The sequence below is a fragment of the Aulostomus chinensis genome, chromosome 16, assembly GCF_037954235.1.
Source record: "Aulostomus chinensis isolate RoL2024-O1b breed Wild chromosome 16, RoL_Achi_v1.0, whole genome shotgun sequence".
Classification (NCBI taxonomy): Eukaryota; Metazoa; Chordata; class Actinopteri; order Syngnathiformes; family Aulostomidae; genus Aulostomus; species Aulostomus chinensis.
Window position 1 is genome coordinate 22,412,915 of NC_141335.1, and position 23,665 is coordinate 22,436,579.

At 43.0% G+C, this 23,665-nt stretch overlaps 2 protein-coding genes, 1 long non-coding RNA gene and 1 other non-coding gene across 11 annotated transcripts in view; 1 reads left to right on the forward strand and 3 right to left on the reverse strand.

The window, feature by feature from the left end:
- Positions 1–423: 423 nt before the first annotated feature.
- Positions 424–2,177, reverse strand: tomm20a (translocase of outer mitochondrial membrane 20). The gene is made up of 5 exons (XM_086180991.1): positions 1,996–2,177; positions 1,682–1,728; positions 1,513–1,594; positions 1,139–1,281; positions 424–887 (listed from the first exon to the last, which is right to left on the reverse strand). Exons 1-5 carry the CDS (start codon positions 2,117–2,119, stop codon positions 843–845), a joined length of 441 nt encoding a protein of 146 aa, XP_086037117.1. The 5' UTR covers positions 2,120–2,177; the 3' UTR covers positions 424–842.
- Positions 970–1,103, reverse strand: LOC147247856 (small nucleolar RNA SNORA14). Its single transcript, XR_015109637.1, has one exon. It is a non-coding gene; the product is annotated as a small nucleolar RNA SNORA14 (small nucleolar RNA).
- LOC147247857 (uncharacterized) lies at positions 1,556–6,027 on the forward strand. The gene is made up of 3 exons (XR_015109547.1): positions 1,556–1,685; positions 5,240–5,406; positions 5,499–6,027. It is a non-coding gene; the product is annotated as an uncharacterized LOC147247857 (long non-coding RNA).
- The window catches only part of arid4b (AT-rich interaction domain 4B), a 53,039-nt gene continuing 32,487 nt past the window's right edge, over positions 3,114–23,665 (reverse strand). For 4 of the 8 annotated variants that reach the window (XM_086180981.1, XM_086180984.1, XM_086180982.1 and 1 more), the window contains exons 9-24: positions 22,548–22,627; positions 16,901–16,977; positions 14,978–15,126; positions 14,821–14,893; positions 13,829–13,923; positions 13,622–13,719; positions 13,173–13,371; positions 12,775–12,983; positions 9,821–10,003; positions 8,759–8,843; positions 8,467–8,677; positions 7,159–8,382; positions 6,922–7,032; positions 6,605–6,823; positions 5,452–5,598; positions 3,114–5,377 (exon numbers count right to left, since the gene is read on the reverse strand). In XM_086180981.1, coding sequence (XP_086037107.1) covers positions 5,223–5,377; positions 5,452–5,598; positions 6,605–6,823; positions 6,922–7,032; positions 7,159–8,382; positions 8,467–8,677; positions 8,759–8,843; positions 9,821–10,003; positions 12,775–12,983; positions 13,173–13,371; positions 13,622–13,719; positions 13,829–13,923; positions 14,821–14,893; positions 14,978–15,126; positions 16,901–16,977; positions 22,548–22,627 — 3,315 coding nt within the window. In that variant the 3' untranslated portion in view covers positions 3,114–5,222. Of the gene's footprint in view, positions 5,378–5,451; positions 5,599–6,604; positions 6,824–6,921; positions 7,033–7,158; positions 8,383–8,466; positions 8,678–8,758; positions 8,844–9,820; positions 10,004–12,774; positions 12,984–13,172; positions 13,372–13,621; positions 13,720–13,828; positions 13,924–14,820; positions 14,894–14,977; positions 15,127–16,900; positions 16,978–17,897; positions 22,516–22,547; positions 22,628–23,665 lie in introns of those variants that run through there. The other 4 variants (XM_086180985.1, XM_086180986.1, XM_086180988.1 and 1 more) reach the window with 4 other exon arrangements.

Here is a 23,665-nt window from a genome sequence, read left to right on the forward strand (position 1 = left end):
TCCTGGCAACCTCGAGGCTCAGGCAGCGCAGGCCAGAGCTCTTCGAAAAACAGCTGCAGACAGGGATAAAAATAATTACAGCTCAATTTGTCTTCCAAGAGACACACTCGAGCAGACCTACTCCCTTCCACCCTGACACACAATAACCCCATTCACAATAAAGACGTTTGTCTTTTTGTGGTAAAATGTAACATATCCAGACATGTGGGCTCCGGTGATTGAGGCCCATGCGCAGGAACTGAAGGATCTTTCTACATGTTTAACAATTTTTCACATACCAGGCTTTCTATTATAAACAGATACAGAGGAATTTTTCATTCATTTCAGCAAAAATTCCTCTGTATCTTCAATCTTTAAACACCTCAATTTTTCCTGTGCATTACTGCTGCCATCTATAGGCAAAAGAAAGCTCCCCAGACTCTCTGTGGCTTGAAATGCTTTATTTTCTTGGATAATACAAATATGTTTTGTATGCAAGTTTGTTCTTGTGATTTTATACTCCAATAGTACAAAACATAAAAAAAAAATCTACAAATTTAACACGTCTTCTATAGTAAATACATTCATTTTTCAATAAGTACACTTTTCAAAGCCCCGAAAAATAACAATCCTGACAGACATAAATAGGGGAGAGGGAAAAACATAGAACGATTCAGTGTGAATTAGATTAGAAAGATGGAATGTTTAACATCTCAAGGACAGAACATAACTAGGATGCTGTTTCACTGTGATAAAGAGGGGATTGTGGTCATCTGCTGTCCACAGATTGAGCCGGCTGCCACAGCCAGGTCCACACACACACCAGAATCTGAAATTCCAGTTGACTTCCATCTCAAACGCATTCATTCCACATCATCTTCGGACAGAGATTGAGAATTGACAATGCGCTGAAAAACAAAAAGGGAACCTTTAAGAAGTCACGTCACCGTCAACACTCTCCTACACGTTTACTTGTCACATTAACAGCTTTTCTGTCTTAGAGGTGAAATAACAGAGAGCAACGGACACATGGCTCTCGGTTTTGGATATTCTAAGATTGATCTCGCACCCTTTCTTGTCCCAGAAACCACAGATCGCAACTGGGGGGTTTATTAAGGATGCTCTGTGACAAAGTGCAGGATGTGGAGAGGAACCTCACCTGGCTGATGCTGGGCAGCTTGGTGAGGAGCATCTGGAAGACTGGAGGGGGTAGAGTCTGCTGGAGCACCTGAAGCAGCTGCTGAGGCTGGCCGCACACCGCAATGGCGTTGGTCAGGTGCTCTACACTCTTCTCAAACTCACCTGTGGAAAGGTTACAAAGATAGACTGAACATACAATCCATACAGAGTTTATGATGGCTTCGGTGTGATCAGACACCAAAGCTAATGTTCACATTTAAGATTGCTGTACAAACGAAATTAACATTAGAGTTTGACACAGAGATATTTTCATTATATTCATTTATATATATGTTCAATATTTCGGGTTCTAATTAAGTATATCAGTGGTTTATACGCTTTCAGGCAGTTTACCTTGTAACAACAGTTCTTCTCCCAGCTGAATTTCTTCCAGAAAGAATTTCTGAACAGCTTCCGCATCTTGTAAATCCGGAAGCTTCGCCAGAGAGAAAATAACGTGTCAAACACGTAATTGTCATTCCAACGTGAAGAGAAATCTTAAGAGGTTTCCAATATTTCCTACCCTGGTAAGTTCCGACGTCCCTTTAGATCCCTTTTGTTTCCTCCTACCTGTAAATAAAAACTGGCTTTAGCTCGCTGCTAACTTAGAAACTGCTAACAACGAGCTAGCGCTTAGTTAGTCACGTGTGCATAAAAGTTCGCAACAACATTTTCAAGTACTCTATCCTGATATATATTTATTTAAAAATGTAGTACGTATTAAAATTGCACAGAGAGGATAAATTACTCTTATCAGACTTTAACTCAGTGTCCTTGTGAACTGTTAGCCACCGTGCGCTAACGTGCTACCTTCGGCATTGCTACTCAAATACTTACGTTCACGTAGCTTTTCCTTGAATTGAGGGTCACTCCGTCGCTTTCTGTCAAAATAAATACAATATGAGATGAAAAGGGCTCCACACAGCCCGGCTATAACCGCGCCAGTCTTCCCACTCATCATAACTAGCTACAAGCCAAGCGCATGGTAGCGGGGGTGAGAGAGAGAGAGAGCTGGGCGAGCTAGCAGCTAGCCTGCTGCTGCTCATTAACTACGTCATTGATGATGCGACATGTTGTCGAAGTTTCAGGCTGCTGGTTGGATTTTGCTGCTCAATGGGCGGGACCAATTGTGAAGAAAGTGCAACCTGATTGGATGAAGGTTAGACACGGACCAATCAGGCTCTTCCTTCAAAATGTGACCGAGCTGTACCTCCCGCTGACCCAGTATGGCGCTAACCCAGCTGATAAGGTCAATACGATAAACCTGAATTATTAAATAAAGTTTGAAGGAGAAAAAAAGTTCAACACCAAGAAAACATTATGTTGTTCTAATTTGTAACAAGCACGTTTTTTTAATCAAATATATAAAATTTGTTTCGTTAAAGTTATGACGCAACTACTCATTTCTTTGGACTCAGGTGAGGATTTTCCTCCATTGTTGCTTCTGTTTGTACGCGAACGATTATCCAAGAAAATGTGTCCTATATTGTTGAGTTGTTCATTTATGGAAATATTTCACACACCCAAGTATATTTCTGCACCAGAAATGCATCAACAGATTTTCTAAATTTGTACTAATAATCTGAACTGAAAAAAATTCTTGGTATTAATGAGTTGGTATTTGTGTCAGTATTTATGTCTAACCCTCAAGCGTCACCTCACGCTATTTTAACAGTTCTTTACATTTATATATACATGTATATTTGGAGGGGTTCAATAGTCATATTTATCTAGACAGAAAGAAATGACTAATTATACACCACAATCTGCTATAGCTCAAGAACTGGAGCCTACTTATGCAAAAATTTGATGCATTTCTACCTAATTTAGTACAACTAATTTATGTTGCTGAATTCCAAATTCCAGAGGCATCTGTACTTAGTACCCCAAGGAACTATTGCAGTATTCATTCATTTTAAAACTGAAGTGAAACACACAGTGGAAGTTGTGTTAGTTAGCAACAGACACACTGGGTACTTCACAAACTATGGCATTTATTTCAAACAGAGGCTTCTGCTTTGCTTACATTTTTACAATAAATTACACAATGACCATCATCAGATGAGCCTAATAAATACTATTGAGCATTTTTTCAGCAAGCTCCAGGACTTTCTCTCCTTCTATAATCCAGACCATTTTCCACGTACAGGTTCATACAGCTTTAGCTTCAGGACATGTACGGGTTGGAATATAGTTCAACCCCATCCAAAACCACCATTCTTCTCTCACAAGCACAAGCTGTAGAAAACAAAACCCAATACAAACTAAAGTAAAACATGAATTTTTTTTTTTAAAAAAAGGAAAAAGAAAACAAAAACTTGAAATTGATAAAAGAGGCAGAACAAAAAGGTAAATGAACCCAAATAACTGTTCCTACAAGAGAACAAGAATGAGGACAAAGGGGAGAACAAACATGCTGTAACCCTCAGTATTTACACTCAAACTACAGTTAAAACCGTAAAACTGTCTGTACAGAAAAGTACATTATTAACAGTGCAAGATATTAAATAGCTCGACTCAAAACACTTCTCAATATACAAATCTATAACAAAAGCATACAATTACATACAAGTGCCAAACAAAACGTAACTTCAGGTTATCATACAGAAGGGGGTCTATACAACGGAAACACTGGAGATGTCTTCAGAAATGTATACACATACGTCACTTTATGATATAAATGCACATTTACAATATCTTTACCTTTATTCTCGTCGTAGTACATGAAACGGAACCCATGATTTTTGGTGACAATGAGAAAGTGGCAAACAAACGATGGCATGTCACAACTGAGCGATGGGAGACGTTAGGATGCCCGAAGAGTTATGGTTTGCCTTGTTTAATCAAAGTATGCTCTTTTACATAACTTCACGTTTGGAACACTGCAAATGTGTGATTCATTCATACGTTCTGCAGTACAGAGTACGCGCAGAAAATACCTTCTATGGCTGCTTTCAGTCGCACGAGTGCAACTCTTCAGTGAACTCGAGAGGAATGAATGACAAATGGAAAACAAAAAGCGTTGGGAAAAGGCTGATGAACTGATGTGATGTGACCGCTGCGTTACCATCATTGCACGCTTTATACTGCCTGATGTAACAGTTGTACCCAAGCTGGATGAGTATTCAGTAGTAGACTAAAGGTGATCCAGTAAAGTTCTGCTCTATCATTTATAATTATACTTCTTAAATATGACCATACACTGATAAAAACCAACACTGCCCATCATACACAGCCCTTCACTGTCAGCTCACTCATACAGCATTCCTCGATCTCTTGGAAGGGACATAATTCCAGGTGACCCTCTGATTTGAGAAGAGGATCAGTGGGGGGAAAAAAGTGCTGTCCTTTCTCAAAGTGCCCCAAGGAAAAGAACAAAAAGGCACTACAGTATCATTCCATATCCATCCACTGAGACCACCAGTGGACCTGGTCTGGAACCCCGCCTCCATCTCTGATACTCAATGCAAAGAGGGAGGACCTCATGTCTGTACGCGACAAGGGACTTGTCAACAACTTGAGGTTTAGCCACAAGAAGGCCTTTATAAAGACAGAGAACACGGCAAGATTCTACATTTAGTACGCCCTTAATGCCAATGTGGCAATGTTCCTCTGAATTCCCCAGAATAACACGGCGAGCACACGCTGCGCCATGTTGAGCTATGAGGCCAGAGCACAGAGGGGTCTCCACTGGAAATCATCCCTTACCACTACGTTTTTATCAAATGGAAATAATTATTGCTTGCAAAAACAATTCTTATAAATGTTCAATTAAGTAGAGCACAAAAGAGAATTTTGTTTTGTTTTTTTTTTGTTTTGTTTTTTTGACAAATTTCATCCCCCTGTACAATCTTCATAAAAGTGCACTTAAGTGCCATTAGCTTGCCAAGGAAACAGTTGTCAATAGAAAATAGTGCTTGTTTCTAGTCTCTGATCTGGTATTTGTGCCCCAGTAGTTACAGTATGGAGGTTGACTTGTCCGTTGTGTTGGAGGGGAACGGGGGTGGTGACCCCAGGGTGCTGGTTAAGTGCTTCGTGCGGTGGCTCCTAGCTGGTACGCCCTGTCACCTGCATTCCACAGATACCCCAGAGTTCTGTGACGAGGAGGAGGATGACGACACTGGAGGATCAGCCAGCGTCAGCATGACTGCTGCTGTCAGGGAACTTGAGGACGGCGAGGAGGATGAGGAGGACGACGAAGAGGAAGCAGCTACAGTGCCTGCAGGACAGAGGCAGGGTTTAGTTGAGGTCAGTATTCAACACATTTAAGGATCACAAGGGTCTGAGACTCACTTTCCCGTTCCTTCTTCTTCATGCGTTTTCGTCGTCTGTCAATGGAGGCCACCTCAGACTTGAGGGAGAGGTAGTGGTTCCTGATGTCCTGAAGCTTCTCCTGAAGAAACGAGATCCGCTCCAGACTGCTCATCTTCTCCAGGTCGGCTGGTGGAACGAGAACAAAGGTGATATCAGGTCGCTGGGGCACAGACACGTGCACACTCGGTGTCATGATTTAAATCAAAGAGTCAGTCATAATCAGCGATTCAGTGTGATTACACACAGATTACAAGCAGAACCGTGATGCTCAGTATTGTTGTTCTTCTCCAGCTCCGCCCACTCGTGCATGTTTGCTAATTTGACACACAAACCTGCAGCAGATGTTGCAGGTTTGATTAAATTAATTTGATTAAAATGTCTGTTGCATTTGTTTCCTCTCAATACTTCATAAGTGGCGATCAAACCTCCACTCAGCTGTAAATAAAAATGATGAGCGTCTTTTCTTTCCCTCCTTCCCTCCATTTCATCCCTCACTTCTGTGTGTTTGACCGATAACTGAACGTCAGAGACTTTCCTGCCGCTCATGTCATGAGTAGAACTTTCATTCATAATCAGCCTGATTAAGACCCGTGGGGGTTGCAACACATTTTCTCAAATTTAACTCATACTGCCGTTTACAAGAAAGGCATTTTAATTTTGCAGGGACTCAACAGTGTCCCCTGGAGTTTTCTAAAGGAGATATTTTTGAGTCAGACCATTTTTCCCTATTCAATATGCCCTTCCCACGATGCACCTGGAAGCGATAATCACAGCAGCGCTTCTGCTCCATTGTGTTCATATTTATTGATACATGAAGCCTTGGTTTTTGGTTTCTGGATTGAGAGAATCATTACACCCCTAACAAACGCACATTAACTCCAAATATAATACGGAACGAAAGCTGAAAGTTTACCACATCAACATTTTCCCTTTTAGTCGACAGATTATTAAGAGAAAAAAAGGGAGGGTTTGTTCCTACAACCAGCACTGCATTTAATTCAGGGTTTTTTTTTGGTTGGTTTTGTTTATTGCCCTCACCAGGATTTTTTTTTTTTTTTTTTTTTTTAAAGTAGCAACAACATTTAAGCATAAAGCTTCAGCAAGAAGTCAAACAAATTAAATGTCTGCTTACACATCTGGAAGCTCCACTTGTAGACGCGTGGCGATCGTCCGTGGTTTTCGCGGTGCTGGCTGTGCTCGCTGTCAGCCTGCCGGTGGTACTTATGGCTTGAAGGGGGAGATCGCCCGTGACACTTGGGCGAACTGGCAGCCTTCACATCAGATGTGTTGTTCTTCGAGGCGGTTGGTTTGCCCTCAACTACAGCCTGGTCCTCACTGTCACTGCTGTTGGCTGGAAGGGAGAAGCAGGCAGAGGAAGAGGCAACATAACGTGAAGAAACCATTAAATATGAAGGAGAAATCAGCCATTCTGTCAACAGCTCTGCTTACCTGTTTTCCTATTCTTTTTGGGAGGCACAGCAAGGCTCTTGCGGTTTGGCTTGTGTTTCTTGGAGGCCCCACCTATCTGTGATTCTTTTTGTCGCTTCTGACTCACAGACACTACAGAGAAAATGCAAGAGACTGTGAAATTAGTTGTCAACTTGTATTTCTTTAGAATTTCATCCTGGAGATAGTAATGAATGTCAATGAAAAAGAAACCTGCCCAAGTATGTTTACGGTTTGTACCTTTGGACTTCTGCTCGCTCTCCAGCTGGCTGCTGCTGCTCAGCTCCAGGCTGCAGTTGCTGCTGCTGTTGCAGGAGAGTGTGGCGTCAAACACCTTGGAGGGGGAACCTCCCCCTTCATCCTGAGGAAGGTCTTGCAGCTCCCCACCTAGGCTCTCCACCTCCACTGTGCTGCTGTCTGTCTCGCTGCGCCCGCCTGCCACTTCCTCCTGCACCTGTCCTGGTGGAAGGGTGGAAGAGGCCGGCTCTAAAGGCAAGGCAGGAGGAGTGGACGGCGGCAAGGAAGAAGGCTGCGGTTGGCCGGAGTCTTCAACTGTACTGCTTCCACCCAAGGGAGACTCTGGTGTAGTGGGTGGTGTGTTCAGTACAGAGTTACTGCCGCTGCTAGGAAACTCCTGTAGTTTGTCGTTTTCCATCTGCTCCTCGGAGACTTCGTCCTCAGGTCCGACATCCTGTTCAACGCTCTCCTCCTCCAGGCATGGGGGTACAGGTGGGGGAGGGGAGTTTGCAGCCTCTGTGTCAGAGTCAGAGAACAACTCTTTCAGAGTCTTCTTCGGCCACTGTGCCTGGATGCTGGACCACACATCTTTCTGGCCTTTAGAGCGGACAGCAGGCTTTTCCTCAGCATTCCCAGACATCTTGGCCCTCTTATCAGGAATCTCCCAGAACCCAGCTTGTCTGCCCCCTTTGGTCTTTTCCTTCATTCCGTTGTACTTTTTTGAAGGGGAGCCTTTGGTTTTTGGCCTGCTTCGTTCACGTTCCTCAGCCTGGGACTCAGCAAGTGCTGCCCCCTCATCGTCTGAACTGCTGCTAGACAAAGCCCCTCTCTCCTCCACAGGACCACAGCCCCTCTCTTCCAGCTTCCTTGGAGGGGCTCCAGGCAACCAGTCCGCACTCCTCGTGCTCCTGGTCTTAGCTTTGGATTGGCTTTTCGGTGTTCTTTCCACTGCACTGTCAGACTTCCTCTTTCTGGTGCTTGCCTCTCCCACGGGCTCCGGTTGGCTTCTGCGCTTCCCCACCTCTGTGCTCTCTGCACTGACTACATCCTGGTTCTTCCCTGAGACTGGAGAAGGTTTGGATCCTTCTGGTGGGGTACCAGTCTCCCGTCGCTCAGATGTTTGCGAGGGCTCTGGGGGGCCCTTTCTGTCCCTGCAACCAGGACGATCCTCTTCAGTGCGTTCCTCCTCGTCCTCATGCTCGCTTTCGTCTGTGGACATCTCAGAAGCTGAGGCAAGCGAGAGAGAATGATCAGGTACATCAGAAAGAAAACACGTGTGCATGAGGACTACAGGCTTCTGAGGGTTGCTACCTTGCAGGCCATTGAGGATAGAAGTAATTTCTATAGACTTGACTGGAGACTGCTGCTGAGTCCCTTTATCCTCACCCTGGTCCATCTTGGAAAAGACATCCTGACTGAGGCCACATTTGGAGCGTGGGACTCGGTTATTGTTGGGCGAAGGGCCGAGGACTTCTCTGTCATTGAGCCTCTCCAACCTCTCCCGCTCCCTCTCTGTTTTGTTCTGTCAGAATTTAACATAATCGGCGATTTAATTCACAGTATCAATTCAGGTTTAAGTTGACAAGTTGCAACTCTCTCATACCTTTATTTTTTTGCGATGCTTTATTTTTGGTACATTCTTATTGGCAGGGCGGACAATCTTGTCTGCTTTGATCCATTCATCATATCTAAAAAGAAAAATCAAGTACAAAGACAAGAGACAATAACATCATTCAGATCTGAGAGAGGAGCTGGTAAATATTCTCTCACACCACCCACCACACCAACACCTCCACTGTCTGACCCCAACATGTTGCTGTGATACAAAAAGCCTCAACAGCAAAGGAAGAAATCCCATGGTGTTATGAGGAGAAGACAAACCTTTACGATGAAGAAAGAAACAATATTTACACCGACCACCACACAAATCAAATTCAACAGAGTTCCAACAGTACCAAGGGGTGCTATTTGGGTCATATGAGGAAAATGAAACGTTTCACGACATCACACACGACAGACACAATGCAGAGAACATCCCACTGTCTTTTTTTAGAGTGCTAGAGGACCACACAACAACATTGAGACAATGAAATGCTGATTTCACTACTTAACCTCGGTGTCATGGTACCCTAACACTCTACTTAACACTGCATTAACCCTGACCCACTGGGGAGGGGGGGAGAGGGTTGAGAGGTAGAGGTGAGTGTAGCAGCACTTTGGTTGGCCTTGCAGAGATCAGGGAAGCTCAGATATAGAATACTGGAGGATCTAGAAGACTTGAACTAAAACCACTGCTTGAGAAATCCTAGAATACACCTGATTGAAGTTCAGCCTGTCTGTGAATTTAGTTGAGAGACAGACAGCTGGGGGACAGACAGACAGGGGATTCAGTCACAACTGAGTAAGGGAAGCTGAGGAATGATCCACATCAACCCAATACCCAATTCTGTTTCTGCCACTAGATGGCCCAGTGTTCTCCATAATCAGAGTACTGACCATGGGACTGGAGTAGATGAAGCAGAATTGTGAGGAAGGGGTGTATTAGTTACTGCTGCGGGGATACCCATGTAGCGGTGATCCCGCAGGCTGATTTGAAGGTTAAGATATGATTTTTTTTCTAGGGTGAATATAGAAGTTAGGTGATTCTCCCCAGGTCCTGTCTTACCTGACGTTCCAGCCACAGTAGTGCACCAGGTAGAGCACCTCTCCCCCCTCCACGTCTGCCTCTTTCACAGTGGCCTCGTACGTCTTCAGACTGCGGCCTCGCCCATACCTCACCTGCACCTTCATCCCCGGGGGGTAACACTCAAACTCCTCCCCTTCCTCCCCCTCCTGACTGCTGTCATCCCTGCAAGAAAAACAGTTCAGCACTTCCTGGCCCTAGGCTGCCCCGGTGAGCACCACAGATCCCCACACCCTCCCGCTCCACTGACTGTTGCTGGCAAGCCCCTCTTCTAATCTACTTCTCTACAGCCTTGCCCTAGCTTTTCTTTTATGTGTTTATACAAATTAAGCCCTTGACTTCATAGAGAGGTTTCCCTCCTCAGATGTTGTCCAGTAAATTGTCCTCCCCTAAATCTCGTCCAGTGTAACCTACAGCAAACTGAATCATACACAGTGAGCCTTAAAAGAACAGTACATGGGGTGTTTCAGAAAATCAAACAATTCTTTCATGACAAAATCAATCATCTTGCATGGAAAATAACACTACTTCTATCCAGCCCTATATCCACACACGGGACTCTCATTCACAAACACACACAAACACGCACGTACGCGCGTGCGCACACACACTGTAGGAAACAAAACAGCCACAGGGAGGAGCTAGTGGGAAACAGGAGATGTCAAAGCTGGAGGTTTTACTGACGGTGCAGGTTAAGTGGTTTAGGAGCGGGGCCACGGGGCGGGTTAGCGCGGGAAAGCATGACTTTGCGGGCAGCACAGCAACTTAAAGCAAGACTACAGAATCGAGAGGAAGCGCAGCTGCAAAGAAGTCCACTTAGTCTGCCGCCACAGACCACAGCTAAGACACAGCACTCCACACAATCCCTCTCATCCAGGCTGAGAGCGCATTCTCCCTGCTGACAGCTCATTTTCAACACGCCATGATGAAGAAGATGCACTTATTTGTGTGGCAGTCCAAGTGTGACAATTTAAGAGGCTGTTAGCACTAGGCATAGACCTGAAATGCCAAATGATTATAAAAGCACACACTTCAAAGCACCTTTTCAACCTCCTACTGATAAACGTGGCCCTATACCACAGGTAAAAGTAAGGAGTAGCAAGGACAACAAGTCGGAGCTGTTTACTTTATAACTCAAAAGGAAATTGCAACTATTTTTATCATCAATTAACTGTAATTCTCAATTGTAAAACAAAAAAACCTTTTGGGCTTGTAAAAGTGGAATTTGTGGTTATTGTTAGCTTAAAGGGAATTGAATGTTTGGGGATTTTTTTTTAACTGACATACAAAACAAGGCATTTGACACCACTTTTGTCTCTGTGTTTTTTTTTTATGGATGTATTTCTGTTTTCTTAACAAATAATTTAATAATAAGTCAAAATGACGTATTCAGAAGATTGATCAATAATGAAAATAGTTGTTAGGCGCAACATAAAAAAATTGACAATTCAGAGACATCCAATTGCCTCAAAACCTGCATAGCTGATGTAGATTACTGAAAAATCTACAAAGAAAGGCTTTGGAGTCAGTCAGTCCGAGGGGTACATATTTCAGCTGAGTTGGCTTCATTCATTAGTTATACTTTATTTAATATTAAAAATAAATGAATCAATATAAATGAAAACATACGCGCCCCATTTTAGCTCCCTGAAAACTGCCTCTCATCGGCTACAAGCACTAGAATAGAACTGTGATCACACATGCTCCATGTCCCCTCCAGTTTAGAGGCAGTAAACATCAAACCGATTTGATATCATCAGGAAAGCTCAGATCAGATCAGCCTGCGGGTTTGTCTGCTTTATGAATCTGTACATCCTTACACTCCCGCATAACCTCTGACGACTGATGATCCTGACAAAAGCTAAAGGATCAGGAACAGAAGCTGAGTCCACATACGATGGTTATCAGCTCAACGACAAGACGGTGACTAAGAACAACAGCAGATGTCTGTAGCATCCTGTCATTGAGATCCCTTCAACCAGACACAGAGAGAACCGCAATGCAATAACTGAATGGACTGTTGTCACCGCTACAAGAGCGTCAAACTGTGACGTGAACAAACACACAGGTCACCGATTTAGAGGCTCTGAGGAGGAAACAATATGAGAAAAGGCCGCTCACTGAGACCAAAACATTCAACTCACAACAGGAAGCATTCGTCAACACTGGAAGTGCCTTCTAAAGGTTACTGCCTAAGAAGCACTAGCTCTCATCTGGTGATCTAATGCATCAGTGAAAACAACACTCACACACATGGAACATTTAATAAAGCTGAAAATCAAAAGCCAAATATATGACAGAGGACAGGTAGAGTCAGAGAGACGGAGAGAAATCGCTTCCATCCAGATCAGGACAGTGAGGCAGAAATCAGGAGGCACTGAAGGAGGGAGCCTGGCCTTGGTCAGACAATCCCCACAAAGAAACAGAGAGAGACAGAGACAGAGAGAGACAGACAGAATGAGAGAGATAGATAGAGAATATAAGAGAGAGAGAGAGAGAGAGAGAGAGAGAGAGAATGACATGCCAGGTGAAAGGCAGCAGTCAGGCTTTGGTGCTCTAAGATGTCTCTGCCAGCTGATGCCGAGTGAGTCGACTAAGCCATGAGAAATAATAATAGCACAGAGGGCGGTGGGGAAGAGCTTAGTTAGAAGAGAGAGGAGAGCTTCCCTCTCTCTGTTCTCTGGTTAGCAGCTGGAGGTGCATTGTGGGTATTCTGGGTATTAGTGTCATTAAGAGTCACAGCTCCTCATCTGCTCAAGGTCTCTTAGGTATTTGACTGCCACCAAGGAGAGTGAATGCCTCAGGTCTTTTTCCACTGACGGTCAGATTGGATAGAGACAGTTCTGCCACGCAGGAGCCCTACGTGGAGCTTAGCTTTGTGCCGTGAGGATATTTTTACCGCCCTGGTGGAGGCGCCATCCCTTCAGACCACCTACCCAGAGTTGTCTTTGCTCTCCTGCTCCTCGTCACACTCCTGCTTCATGTTCTCTGCACCTAGGCGGGATGTCGAAGAACCCTCGTCTGCATCTCCCTTGTGGGGACCATCGCCTTCCTCATCTTCGTCGCTGTTGTGAGTTTGTCCACTGTCCTCAGCTTTTGATGATTCAGACTCCATTTTGGTCCGTGTCAAATCAGGTTTCTCCTCCTGATGGAGAGGGATGCTGTTAATAATCGCACAAGTACAGCCTGAAGAACACAGAGAACCAAACAAGTGCGCTTCCCCGCCCCCGCCATGTTTTTAGGCAACACAACAAACAGCTGCAATACATGGGCACACTGTTGGCTGCAATACCACAGAAACATTTTGAATGAAACTGTTTTTAGTAGAATGCACCTTGCAGACGGGGGACTGTGCATTGCAAGGTTCTCCATCCGTGTGGACTTTCTGCTCTTCTGAGCTGGCTGATGTGGTGGCTGCGCTTCCCCCGTCACCCTCAGACTTCACCTCTCCCTTGGGACCCTGCTTCAAAGGGAGGTCCATCTTGAAAGTGATGGCAGTGGAGGTGCAGTATTCCTCAAATCCATAAAGGTACCTGCATGAGAGTACATGATCCTGCGGTTACACTTCAAAACATGTTCTTTATTTTCATGCAAAGAAAAGCCTGGGGAGCAGAGGAAGAAAAGGTTGTAAAACAACACAAAAGACAACAGATGGACGTGAAAAATTGGAATTAACTACAAAATGCTTGCAGGTTTTGGTGAAGAACAAAAAAGTGGATAAAAGCAGAAACACAAGCTGCATTCGCCACACAGAGTTAGTGTGGAGGCGGCGTGTGTACATACTTGCGGTAAGCACATTTGACATTGTAGCCTGCGGCTGAATTGAGCACAGGGATTCCAAGATCCTGATAGACTTGCTTCCAAACGGAGCCGCTTTCAATCTGCTCGAAGAAGGACACAGAAGAGGAGACATTGGGAGTCAGACGACCATCAAACACCAACTACAACACAGCTACAACAAAGAGTCACCCCTGTCAAAGTGGCACTCACGTTGTCGAAGCCTCCCAGTTTGTGCACCAGCCGGTAGAGCTTGAAAAGGTTGAGGTTCTTGTAGCCCAAAACAGGCCGCTTGTTGATGGGAGTTCCTGGAGAGAGGAAGTGAGGAGAGACGTACACATTTAGAAATCTGGACATCTGAGACAGTGCATCTTGGTTGACCTGTAAAGTATTTATGACACCAGCCATTGGTTTTAAGCAGTGGTGGGACAGGTATACAAATCATTTACTGTTGCCACTCAGTAAAATAAACATTCCAATGCTATACTCAAACTATTAAGTAAAAGTATAATTAGAAAAATAAAGTAAAAAACATAAAAGTAAAAGTATGCATTTTACAGAAAAAAGGTGTATGTTTTACTGCTGCTACTGCAACCTAGCATTTGATTAGTGTTAATTCTTTAAAGTTAAATCATTTATTCTAAGACCATCCTGAATTCTGCGTGTGTAAACTGTTAATCTGGGGATTAGGGGATTATTAACTAAAGATGTCAAATAAATGTAGAGCAGTACAAAGTACAATGTTTCCCTCTGAACCGTAGCAAAGTAGAAGTACAAAGTAGCGATTAATGGAAATAAAAAAGTGCCTTAAACATTTACTCATTAAATCCACCACTGATTTTCACAACATTTAATGGCCAAAAAGATACTAAAAGGTACAAATAAGCTTTTTCGGGATGTAGAAGGAGTTAAAAATATGAAAAAACACATGATCACTGTAATACCATGTAAAGAGTCAATTTTATGTCTCTTTAATGTTCCAGAGCAGAACTAAATCATGTATGACTGAAGTAAAGTATGCAGCTGTATCTGTAAAAACAGGAGTAAAATGTGAAAAAAAATATCATTTGATCAATGTAAAGCAAGACCTCTCTGCAGTTGGCTGGTATGAATAATTAATCAATACCAGGACTAAATTCTCCCACTCTACCACAGGGAGCCTAAATGATATTAAATCCTAAAAACTTTATTTTGAAGGGACTCACTTCTGTCTTCCATGAATTTGTAGAGCTGCTGGAGGAAGTTCTCCCTCTCCTCTGGAAACGGCTCCACCTCCTCCTGAAGACAGGAATCCAAACTGTTTCAGGAACTTTTCACTTAGAGCTTATGGAGATGAGAGCACATGCACCGTTTTGGTTTTACCTCCTCCTCCTCTGTGCTGGCATCCTCTTCCTGCTCCTCCTCTTCATCATCATCATCCACCTCACTACCAGAGCTTTCCTCTTTCACCTCAGTCTTCCAGGTGCTGGGAACCACCAGCTGCTGCTGGAACTCCAATGCTGCATCCAGCGCTGTCAAACACACAGATTCATAACGTATTTATTACCTGTGATAGTCAAGGAAACGCATCATAGAAATTGTGTAATTTATGTATGACAGGTAGATTATTTTACTGTTGATTCTTTTCTAAGTAATTAAAGATACAAGCTGAACATTTTTGTCTCTGTTCAGTTCTTTAGTATCCACTCCAGTGTATTTGCCTACACTGGGAATGCGCGATAACGTCGGTGAATTATTGTTGGTGGCGGATATCAATAATTAAAAAAAAAAAAAAATCAGTATCAGACTGATGGCCGATATTTATATTGACCCCCTCTTGCTCAAGTGTCCTCATCTTTGTTCATCATCAATTATTTAAGAAACAATGCAGTCAGTATATAATTGAAGGGCTTTTCCAAAAGTATTTGAAATGAAGCTGAAGAAATTGTAATATTCATAATAGTTGCATGTGTTTGTTATTATGTCAATATCATACAGTATAAACTTGCCTTTACACAAATAATAAATACACATTTTTTCATGATAACAAAGCAAGTAGACTCATGATACCGTTTGTACTACAGCACAATCACAATACTGTACTTAATAGCAGTAATTAGGCCTGTTCGGTCAGATCGTTAACGAACGATTGAATGGACTGATCATAATTGTTTTCCCCAAAGACAATTAGATGGCCTGTTTACATTTAACAGGAATTTAGGAATTCAACAGGGGTCACTTGTTCTCTACTATGAAAAAAATAGAACCAACTACTTTGCTAAATATTTTGCAACAACTGCTATGCCCTCAACCAATCTCTTCCTGCCATGATTGTATTTTACACATTTTGCAAGAGCTGTGACAGACTTTAGCAGCCTTGGCGGGACGGTGAGTCTGCAACATCCACAGTTTGGTGAAGGCACCGTTTCATCCGCTTGTCCATCAGTAATCATGGTCCCGGGTAACCCAGACACAATATTGACTTGGACCGGTTCCACTGTGGCTTTTTTATTTGTATCCCTAATCTTTATTTTGCATCGTGGCTTTTTTATTTGGATCGTGGCATTTTTCTTTGCTACTAACTCAACCTCTCTGTCCGCCATGCTTGCCACCCGTCAGTGACGTAGCTCCTCCCACCCTTTGCATGACTGGATTAGAATCACAAATGATTGGACAATCTCAAAACAGAGTAGATCGCCCAAGCCCTAGCGACAATATGACTTTACACCGACAAGTAAAGCACCTAATATGGGTTCAACAATTTTTGGTATCATTTGTTGTCACTTTCATCAATAAACTGCCGCCATTTTATCAGATGCAAAGATTTTCTGCACTCTAAAACTTTGGTATCCGCCACTGACAAACCCTCTACGTCATCCACAATTTTGCAGTGACACGTAGCAGCAGCAGCCACAGTGTTCCACGTGGGTTTGGGTAGCATCTAGCCCCCTTGGCAGATGCTCATTTTGCTGCCTGTATAATGCAGACAATATCCCTGTTGTGAGTCAGACACCTGTGAATCCCAGAGATCATACAAAACTGGTTGCTGCTTCTAATTGTAATTATGAAAAGAGTAAAAGCTCTGCAGCAGGAAACGGGGTGCTGTATATAAAAAGCCTGGTGAGGACTTCAAATAAAAATAGACTCAACGGTGACAGGAGCTCTCCACTGCTCGCATTCCCCAGAACAAAAAGAAAACTTGGCTTTCTTATGTCTGCCTCGCCGCAACCCACTCGGAGTGTATTCTCCCAACACAGACAAACCCGCCGATGTCAGCCACTATGAAAGCTCCAACTTTGAACTCACCTGGTTTGAGCACTGCGTCGGTTTTTGGGGGACAGTCGCCGTTGATCTCTCGAACATCCTTCCGTAACACCATGTAACTGCAAAATTAAAGCATGTTATTAGCGATAGCACTTACAGGCCTGTAGGAACAAACATTTGTTTTCAGGGATGTTTTTGCTTTATAAAAGAATGTTGGGGGGGAGTTTGCACCAAAAACAACCTCAAAGCTGGAGCAGGCATGACTGTATTCACATATTACATCGCTACATCAGCTGGCCGGTGTTTTGGCTGATTTGGCACATAGACGGATCGCTGGAGCTTGTAAGCTGCAAGCGGTCAGAGACTTGGCTCCCATTCTAGAGAAATGATTTGCTGTGGTATCTGAAGGGAGCTGAGCTGATGCGACGGCTAGATTTATCATCGAATGACAAGCTGCTACAACAGACCGTAGCAGACAAACACCAGGGATTATTGACATTACCTAGAGCAGAGGTCACATGCCTGGCCATCTCTGAGACGTGTGGAGGAGATCTTAACACCTGACGTGTATATGGTCCAACGCCCCTTCATGGGCTGTGGATGAACTCCCTTTTTACAGTTTCTTACTGTCATTAACAATGACTGACATATGACTAGCTTGTACCGTTGGAAGTCACAGCATAAAACCAAATGTGATTGTGTTTGGGTCTGTAAAACTATCCAGAGAGATGAACACAGCCCAGTGAGTCTCATAGCCATCAGAAAGACAGCTACTTCAAACCTGTATTTTGCTGGGGTACCTGCATCATTTGCGTAGAGCGTTTTGTTTCATCTTTTCATAAGACGACAAGCAAACAATTTCTAAAATGTTTGTTTTCAGAATGGAGTTTGGATTTGATCAGCTGCACTCAGTCTGATTTGGCATTTTATGTCTGTACTTTTCAGGCTAAAGACAAATGTGATATTCATCATTTTCAAACGATGGAGGCTTTTTCTGTTTGTAATCCTGCTATCATCCATCCATCCATCCATTTTCTACCGCTTATCCTGTTCGGAGTCACAGGGGGGTGGAGCCTATCCCAGCAGCCTTCGGGCGAGAGGCGGGTTCATCCTGGACAGGTCTCCAGTCCATCGCAGGGCCAACACATATAGACAGACAACCATTCACACTCACAATCACACCTACAGACAATTTAGAGTCTGGATTAACCTGGTCCCCTCTTGATGTCTTTGGACTGTGGGAGGAAGCTGGAGTACCAGAGAGAACCCACGCAGGCACACGGAGAACATGGAGACTCCACACAAAGATCCCATGCTTGAGCCGGGGCTCCACCCACAACCCTCTTGCTGTGAGGCGACAGTGCTGACCACTGCACCACCGTGCCGCCCTCCTGCTATCATAACGTGTCTTATTCTACAGTCAGTCTGATTTTGAGCAGTGGCTTCAATGTTGGTAAAATGACATAAATGAAAAAAACAACACACAAATATCAACCTCAGAGTGGTTTGCCAGATGATTTCTAGAAATCAGGCATTACTCTTGCAAAAGATGAAAAATAGAATTTACATTATACCTGCATAAATACAGTCACAAAAAACCTTTACATTTGGAATGTTTGAATAGCCTGTTGGTATGTCAGTGTGCAATATCTGTACGCTTCAACAATCTGTGATTTTGAAAGTTTGGGAACACTTGCTTTGAAACTTAAGATATCGAGGTTTGACAGAATTGCAAAGCAATACAGAGGGAGATGCGGCTAAAAATCAAACTGTCTTGTCCCGTGTACATAACTAGGACAGAAGGGGTTGCAAGTCAACTGTTTCCATTGCGACTATGGTAACAAACTCTCGTCTCACGACTGGATGTGACCTTAAATTCCCTAAAAAAAAAAAAAAAAAAAAAAAAAAGTTTTCCAAAGCCATTGTTTTTTTGAAAGGCATGTTGAATGGTTACCACTAAAAATACTAAACTCTCCAGAGGAAAGTGAACACAGGCCTCTTTGATGTGACCTCTTCAGAAAACAAATCTCACACAGGAGACAGCCAGTTAGAATAATCGACGAGCAGAGGCTGGTATAAATGATAAAAGTGCAACAATAAGCAGAGACACCTGGAGGTCCTGATTGTTGAATTTTTTTTCTTAACTTTGTTGAAACAAGTGTTTCCTTGTGATGGAGTAGGAGCAGAGGTGAAGCGAGCCTGAATTTTGTATTTTTGTGCACTTGCCAAGCTCACCTTGCAAGTGAGAAGGCAGTTCTCACCAGGCCTCAGCAGGAAAAAAAACATCTCTGTTATCGACACTGTAAATTTATTTCTTACATCTATGAATCAGACGATGCTATCAGCACAACTTAAATGAGTTTTGGCCCAAGAGTGTGAATGCCATCTATGTGAAAATGTAGTTCTCAGCAGGTAAAAAATACACCTGTGCATCGACGCGGTACATTCATTTCTGCTTCTATCAACTGAAGTTATTTATATAGCCCAAAATCTCACAGTTTGTCTTATGGTGGGCACCCAATACAGGATAACCAGGCCCATTTTGGTCCGATTCATCCCTACCAACCATTATGAGTGGTTTATAACTTAGGGATGTTTGAATATTGTTACCATTCCCACTGATCTGGTACAGTGAGATGGTTATACATCCAATCTTCAGCCTCCTAGTCTGCTCAAAGACTTACGAAACCACCCCAATTGATTTCAAACATGTTATACACAACATTAATAGTGACGATCAAGTCAGAGGAACCACTATAGCCAATGACAAAGCAGTTATAAAGCAACTGACATTGTTGCAAAGCAACAGTAAACACTGTAAGCCCTAAGGCTAACGTTGGCTAGTACACTGTACTGGTGTTTACAGGTACTGAACCTGACAGTAAAATCTCCCTCCAGTTCTCGCCGAAGAAGTTGTCCACAAATCTTCTTATATCTATACTCATTCATCCTCCTGCTTCATTTGTTTCTTGCTGCAATGTTACTTAAGCAACTTGTTGCACTGCATCTGTCCCCATAGTATTTACATCTGCTTCCTCATGAAATCATGTGACAGCGATTATTTGGAGTGTTAAGCTGCTTTGATAACCACACACAGTCAGACATTTTGGCTGGACCTACACAATGTTGGACATGCCTACACACAGAAACTCTGCTGTATGAGATGAAGCAGGGACAGTGTGTGTTCGATGGCAGCGAATCCACCAAACAAACAGCAGCCTTATCAGAAAGCAGGTTAAACTGTTCCAAAACTGAAAGTTTACCTCAACATCTCGGAGTGGGATTTCAAATGTAGAAGTATTTCTGTGTCTGTGTGACCAACCTGCGACACCACATAAGAGCAGCTTCCACCGACTGAGCCGTGAGTAACAATGATAATAAACTGTTTTCAGCTTGTTATTCCTTAAACATTAAAGCAAACTGATTGGAAGGAAACAGCCCTGAAAATCTCATTAACAACCAGATCGATTTTCCAGCATCTTACATTACTATTTCTTGAATCTCTTTGCAATATACTATTTCATTGAGTAAAATCACATTGCAAGAGCAGAGTGAGTAAAACTGCAACCGTGAGGAGGAGAAATACTTCACAATTATATGACTCCATTTCTCCCGTGATCTATCATACTTTATCTTATCCCTCCCATCAGCTCTACCCTTCACCTGACTATTAGCTAAAATACAAGAGATAAGAGACCCTTTTCACACTTCCCAAGCTGCAAATACGCTGCTGATGTCTTACACCGGGTATGTGCTCTGGATTGCAGACTCGAGGCCTGAGATAAGAAGACCTGGCTGGCCTGTCATGAATGAATTCCAAAGACACGGTGAGGTGAGTCTTCAGAGCAGCCAGCAAACAGCAGATGCATTTATGTTGAGTGCAGGCTGATTCTACTGCAATAACAAACCAAGAGTCATGATAGGACTTATTCTTTTCCTGTCCGCAGACAAAACAATCTGCCTGTGTGGTTCCATGCCGAGGGGGGATACACTACCTTAATTCATCAGTTAAGTTACAGCCTTAGGACAAATAAAACATCCCAGTGCTGCCAGGGAAAGCACAGAGTAGCTTACTGGAAGATTAGATTTTCCCAAAGCTATGAACAATGTATCAGAGTCATTTCTATTCATTGAATAATAGAAAGAAGAAAAAAAAATCTATGAAGCAAGAAGTGTGCTCTGGCATAACTCACAACAAATACAGTAATAATGTAGATAAAAAAAACAAGGCTTAAAATAACTACAGCATGTCCACCAACTATCCAGGCACTCAAATCATAAAGAAAACAAGCAACAAGATAAAAGATAACACTCACATTCCACTGTACATGGTGGAAATATTCTGATTTCACCTGATAAAAACAACAATCTGAAAAACACACTACTAGGTAACCACAGTAAGGTTGTGTTAAGACTGAAGCTATACTCAGATGAAGGCATGGGGAGCATTCTGATCTAGGTCGCATTACTGAAACACACAGCAGACGTATGCACCTTGCATGCTTCAAGCAAGCCCAGCATTTTACATAATCAGCATGAAGACACACAAAATATTTCAATATCGCAACATTACAGTTTCAGGTTAAATATTGAAAGTAAACTCTCATGTAGAACATAGGGATGTCATCTGGGCATGTCCTCGGTCATTAGTTAGACTACTCTGTAGCATGTAAACAGGAATAGCAATGAGATATCTTATCAGCGACTAATGTAAAAACTGTAAACAGAATGTTGTCTTATTGATAAAAAGTATGATTATCACTTTTCACATATCAGCATACTAAATAATGCTTAGTTCTGTGACAGAACAAAACAAGTGGAGTCGAGACCAGACACAGAGCTTTTAGAGCTGATCCTGATACCTATTTTAGAGAGTACATTTATTATGTGTAAAATTCAGGGTTCACATCTGACCATATCAGCTTAGTTATGTCCTCCATATAATCGCAAGTGGTGTAAATTGCTGGTTTCATCACGCGGACATACTGATTACTTCAACAAACGTACCTCAAAAATTTTACACTTGGCTCTAAATAAAAGGGTATTTTGAAATTTAACACAATACAGATAAGACACAGTTTGAACATTTTCATCATAAGCAGTAAATGACATCAATGAAAACATAGTTGCCTTGACTACTTTTCTGTGTCTGTGACACAAGTAATTAGACTAATTTCAAAAATATTGGTGTACATGCCAGGCTTTGGCTTGCTAAACATACATGTATTGACATATTTTGCATCAAGATTGTTTGGTCTGTGCTTTGGGACAGATCGATTTATGGTTATAGCCTCAACAGTACCTGCCTTTTTACAGAGTTGAAGCCCTAAAACATGTCTTTGCCCTGTACATATAGTCGTGTATGTGCTTTAGCGAGGGTTTACTTGACACATATCCCATGAATAAAACACTTCCCCAGCTCATAAAGGGGATGTTTACACTGCGACTGAAATGATTAATTGATGCTGGACAAGAAATAAATCACAGCTGATTTGCTTGGTTTTCCCCTTTCTGTGAGCTGAATACTTGAGCTTAACAATCAGCCATCAAACAGAAAGTCTCAGCCTGCATTAACTTATATTTAACTTCTTAGTAACATCATTAACTTGAAAGAAGTCATCGTTGTATTGCGGAGTGATGAAAAATGTCCCATTATCAATAATCTTTATGTGTGATTTCTGTGACTCACAATTTCCCATCCTTGAAAGAGCGCACGAAGATGTTGTCCTTCTTCATCGTCACATCCTCGTGGCAATCTGGGGAAGTGACCTTGGTGTGCAGACACAAGAGGTAGTCAAGAGGTCAGACAAGGTGGTTGTGACTGTGTGTGTGTGTGCGTGTGTGAGAGAAAGAGAGAGACTAAGTGAAGGAGGAGGCGGGTGTCAGAGTATGAGTCAATGACTAAAGATCTTTCAGCAAATGGCCACAGTGATGGATTACAAATACAGAACAAAGACAAACAAGCGAGGGAGATGAAGAGCGATGTTTGTGGGTCGTGTGCCTGATTTCAGCGTGTATAGCTGCTGGTTAATGAAGTCAAGGAGCACAACAATGGCACTTGTTCTAGTGCCGGGGTCCAACCCAGAGGAAGCAGTGCTGTCATGACTGTTATTGGATTTCCACAAGCGTTTTGCCTGTGTGCTCCTGCATTCTGTGCACACTCAAATAGTTGATTAAAAACTCACGTTTACTATACTCTGACACACGTGCTGCTCTATACACATAAATAACAGCAGCCTGTTTCCTCCATTTAAGGCCACATTATTCATCTCCATGTATCATCTGTTGCAGGAGACATTTGCCAGTGTACCACTTCACCCCACTGCCATATGTTCACATTGTGAGAACAGTGTACTGTGATTCTCTGGGCAGCCACAGGGAGGCAGCATGGAGTTCAGTCAACAGCCAGCCAAGAACAACAATCCCTGTAGGCGGAGCTCTGCTGACTACACAGTTAAAGGGACAGCTTTCCCCACCCTTTCCATCTCTCTCAGTCCTACTGTAACACTTACATAAACAAACAACGCCTGTCACCAGTACATGGTGCCCCGATGGTGGCTCAGAGTTGAGAGACAAAGGGATTGGACAAAATCAAACCACGGGTGCTGTATTTCCACACACACTAGGGACACATACATTCCTTCCACATACCTCAGTTGAGCTGTTAATGTTAGACAGCTGCAACAAAAAAAGTTTGACGGCAACATCTCGTGGTGAGTTAAATCTACAGCAGTAATATAAAGCTGCTGAGACCTCAGGTTACATAAGCATCCGTGGCTGAAACGGCACAATACTGCAAGTGTACTG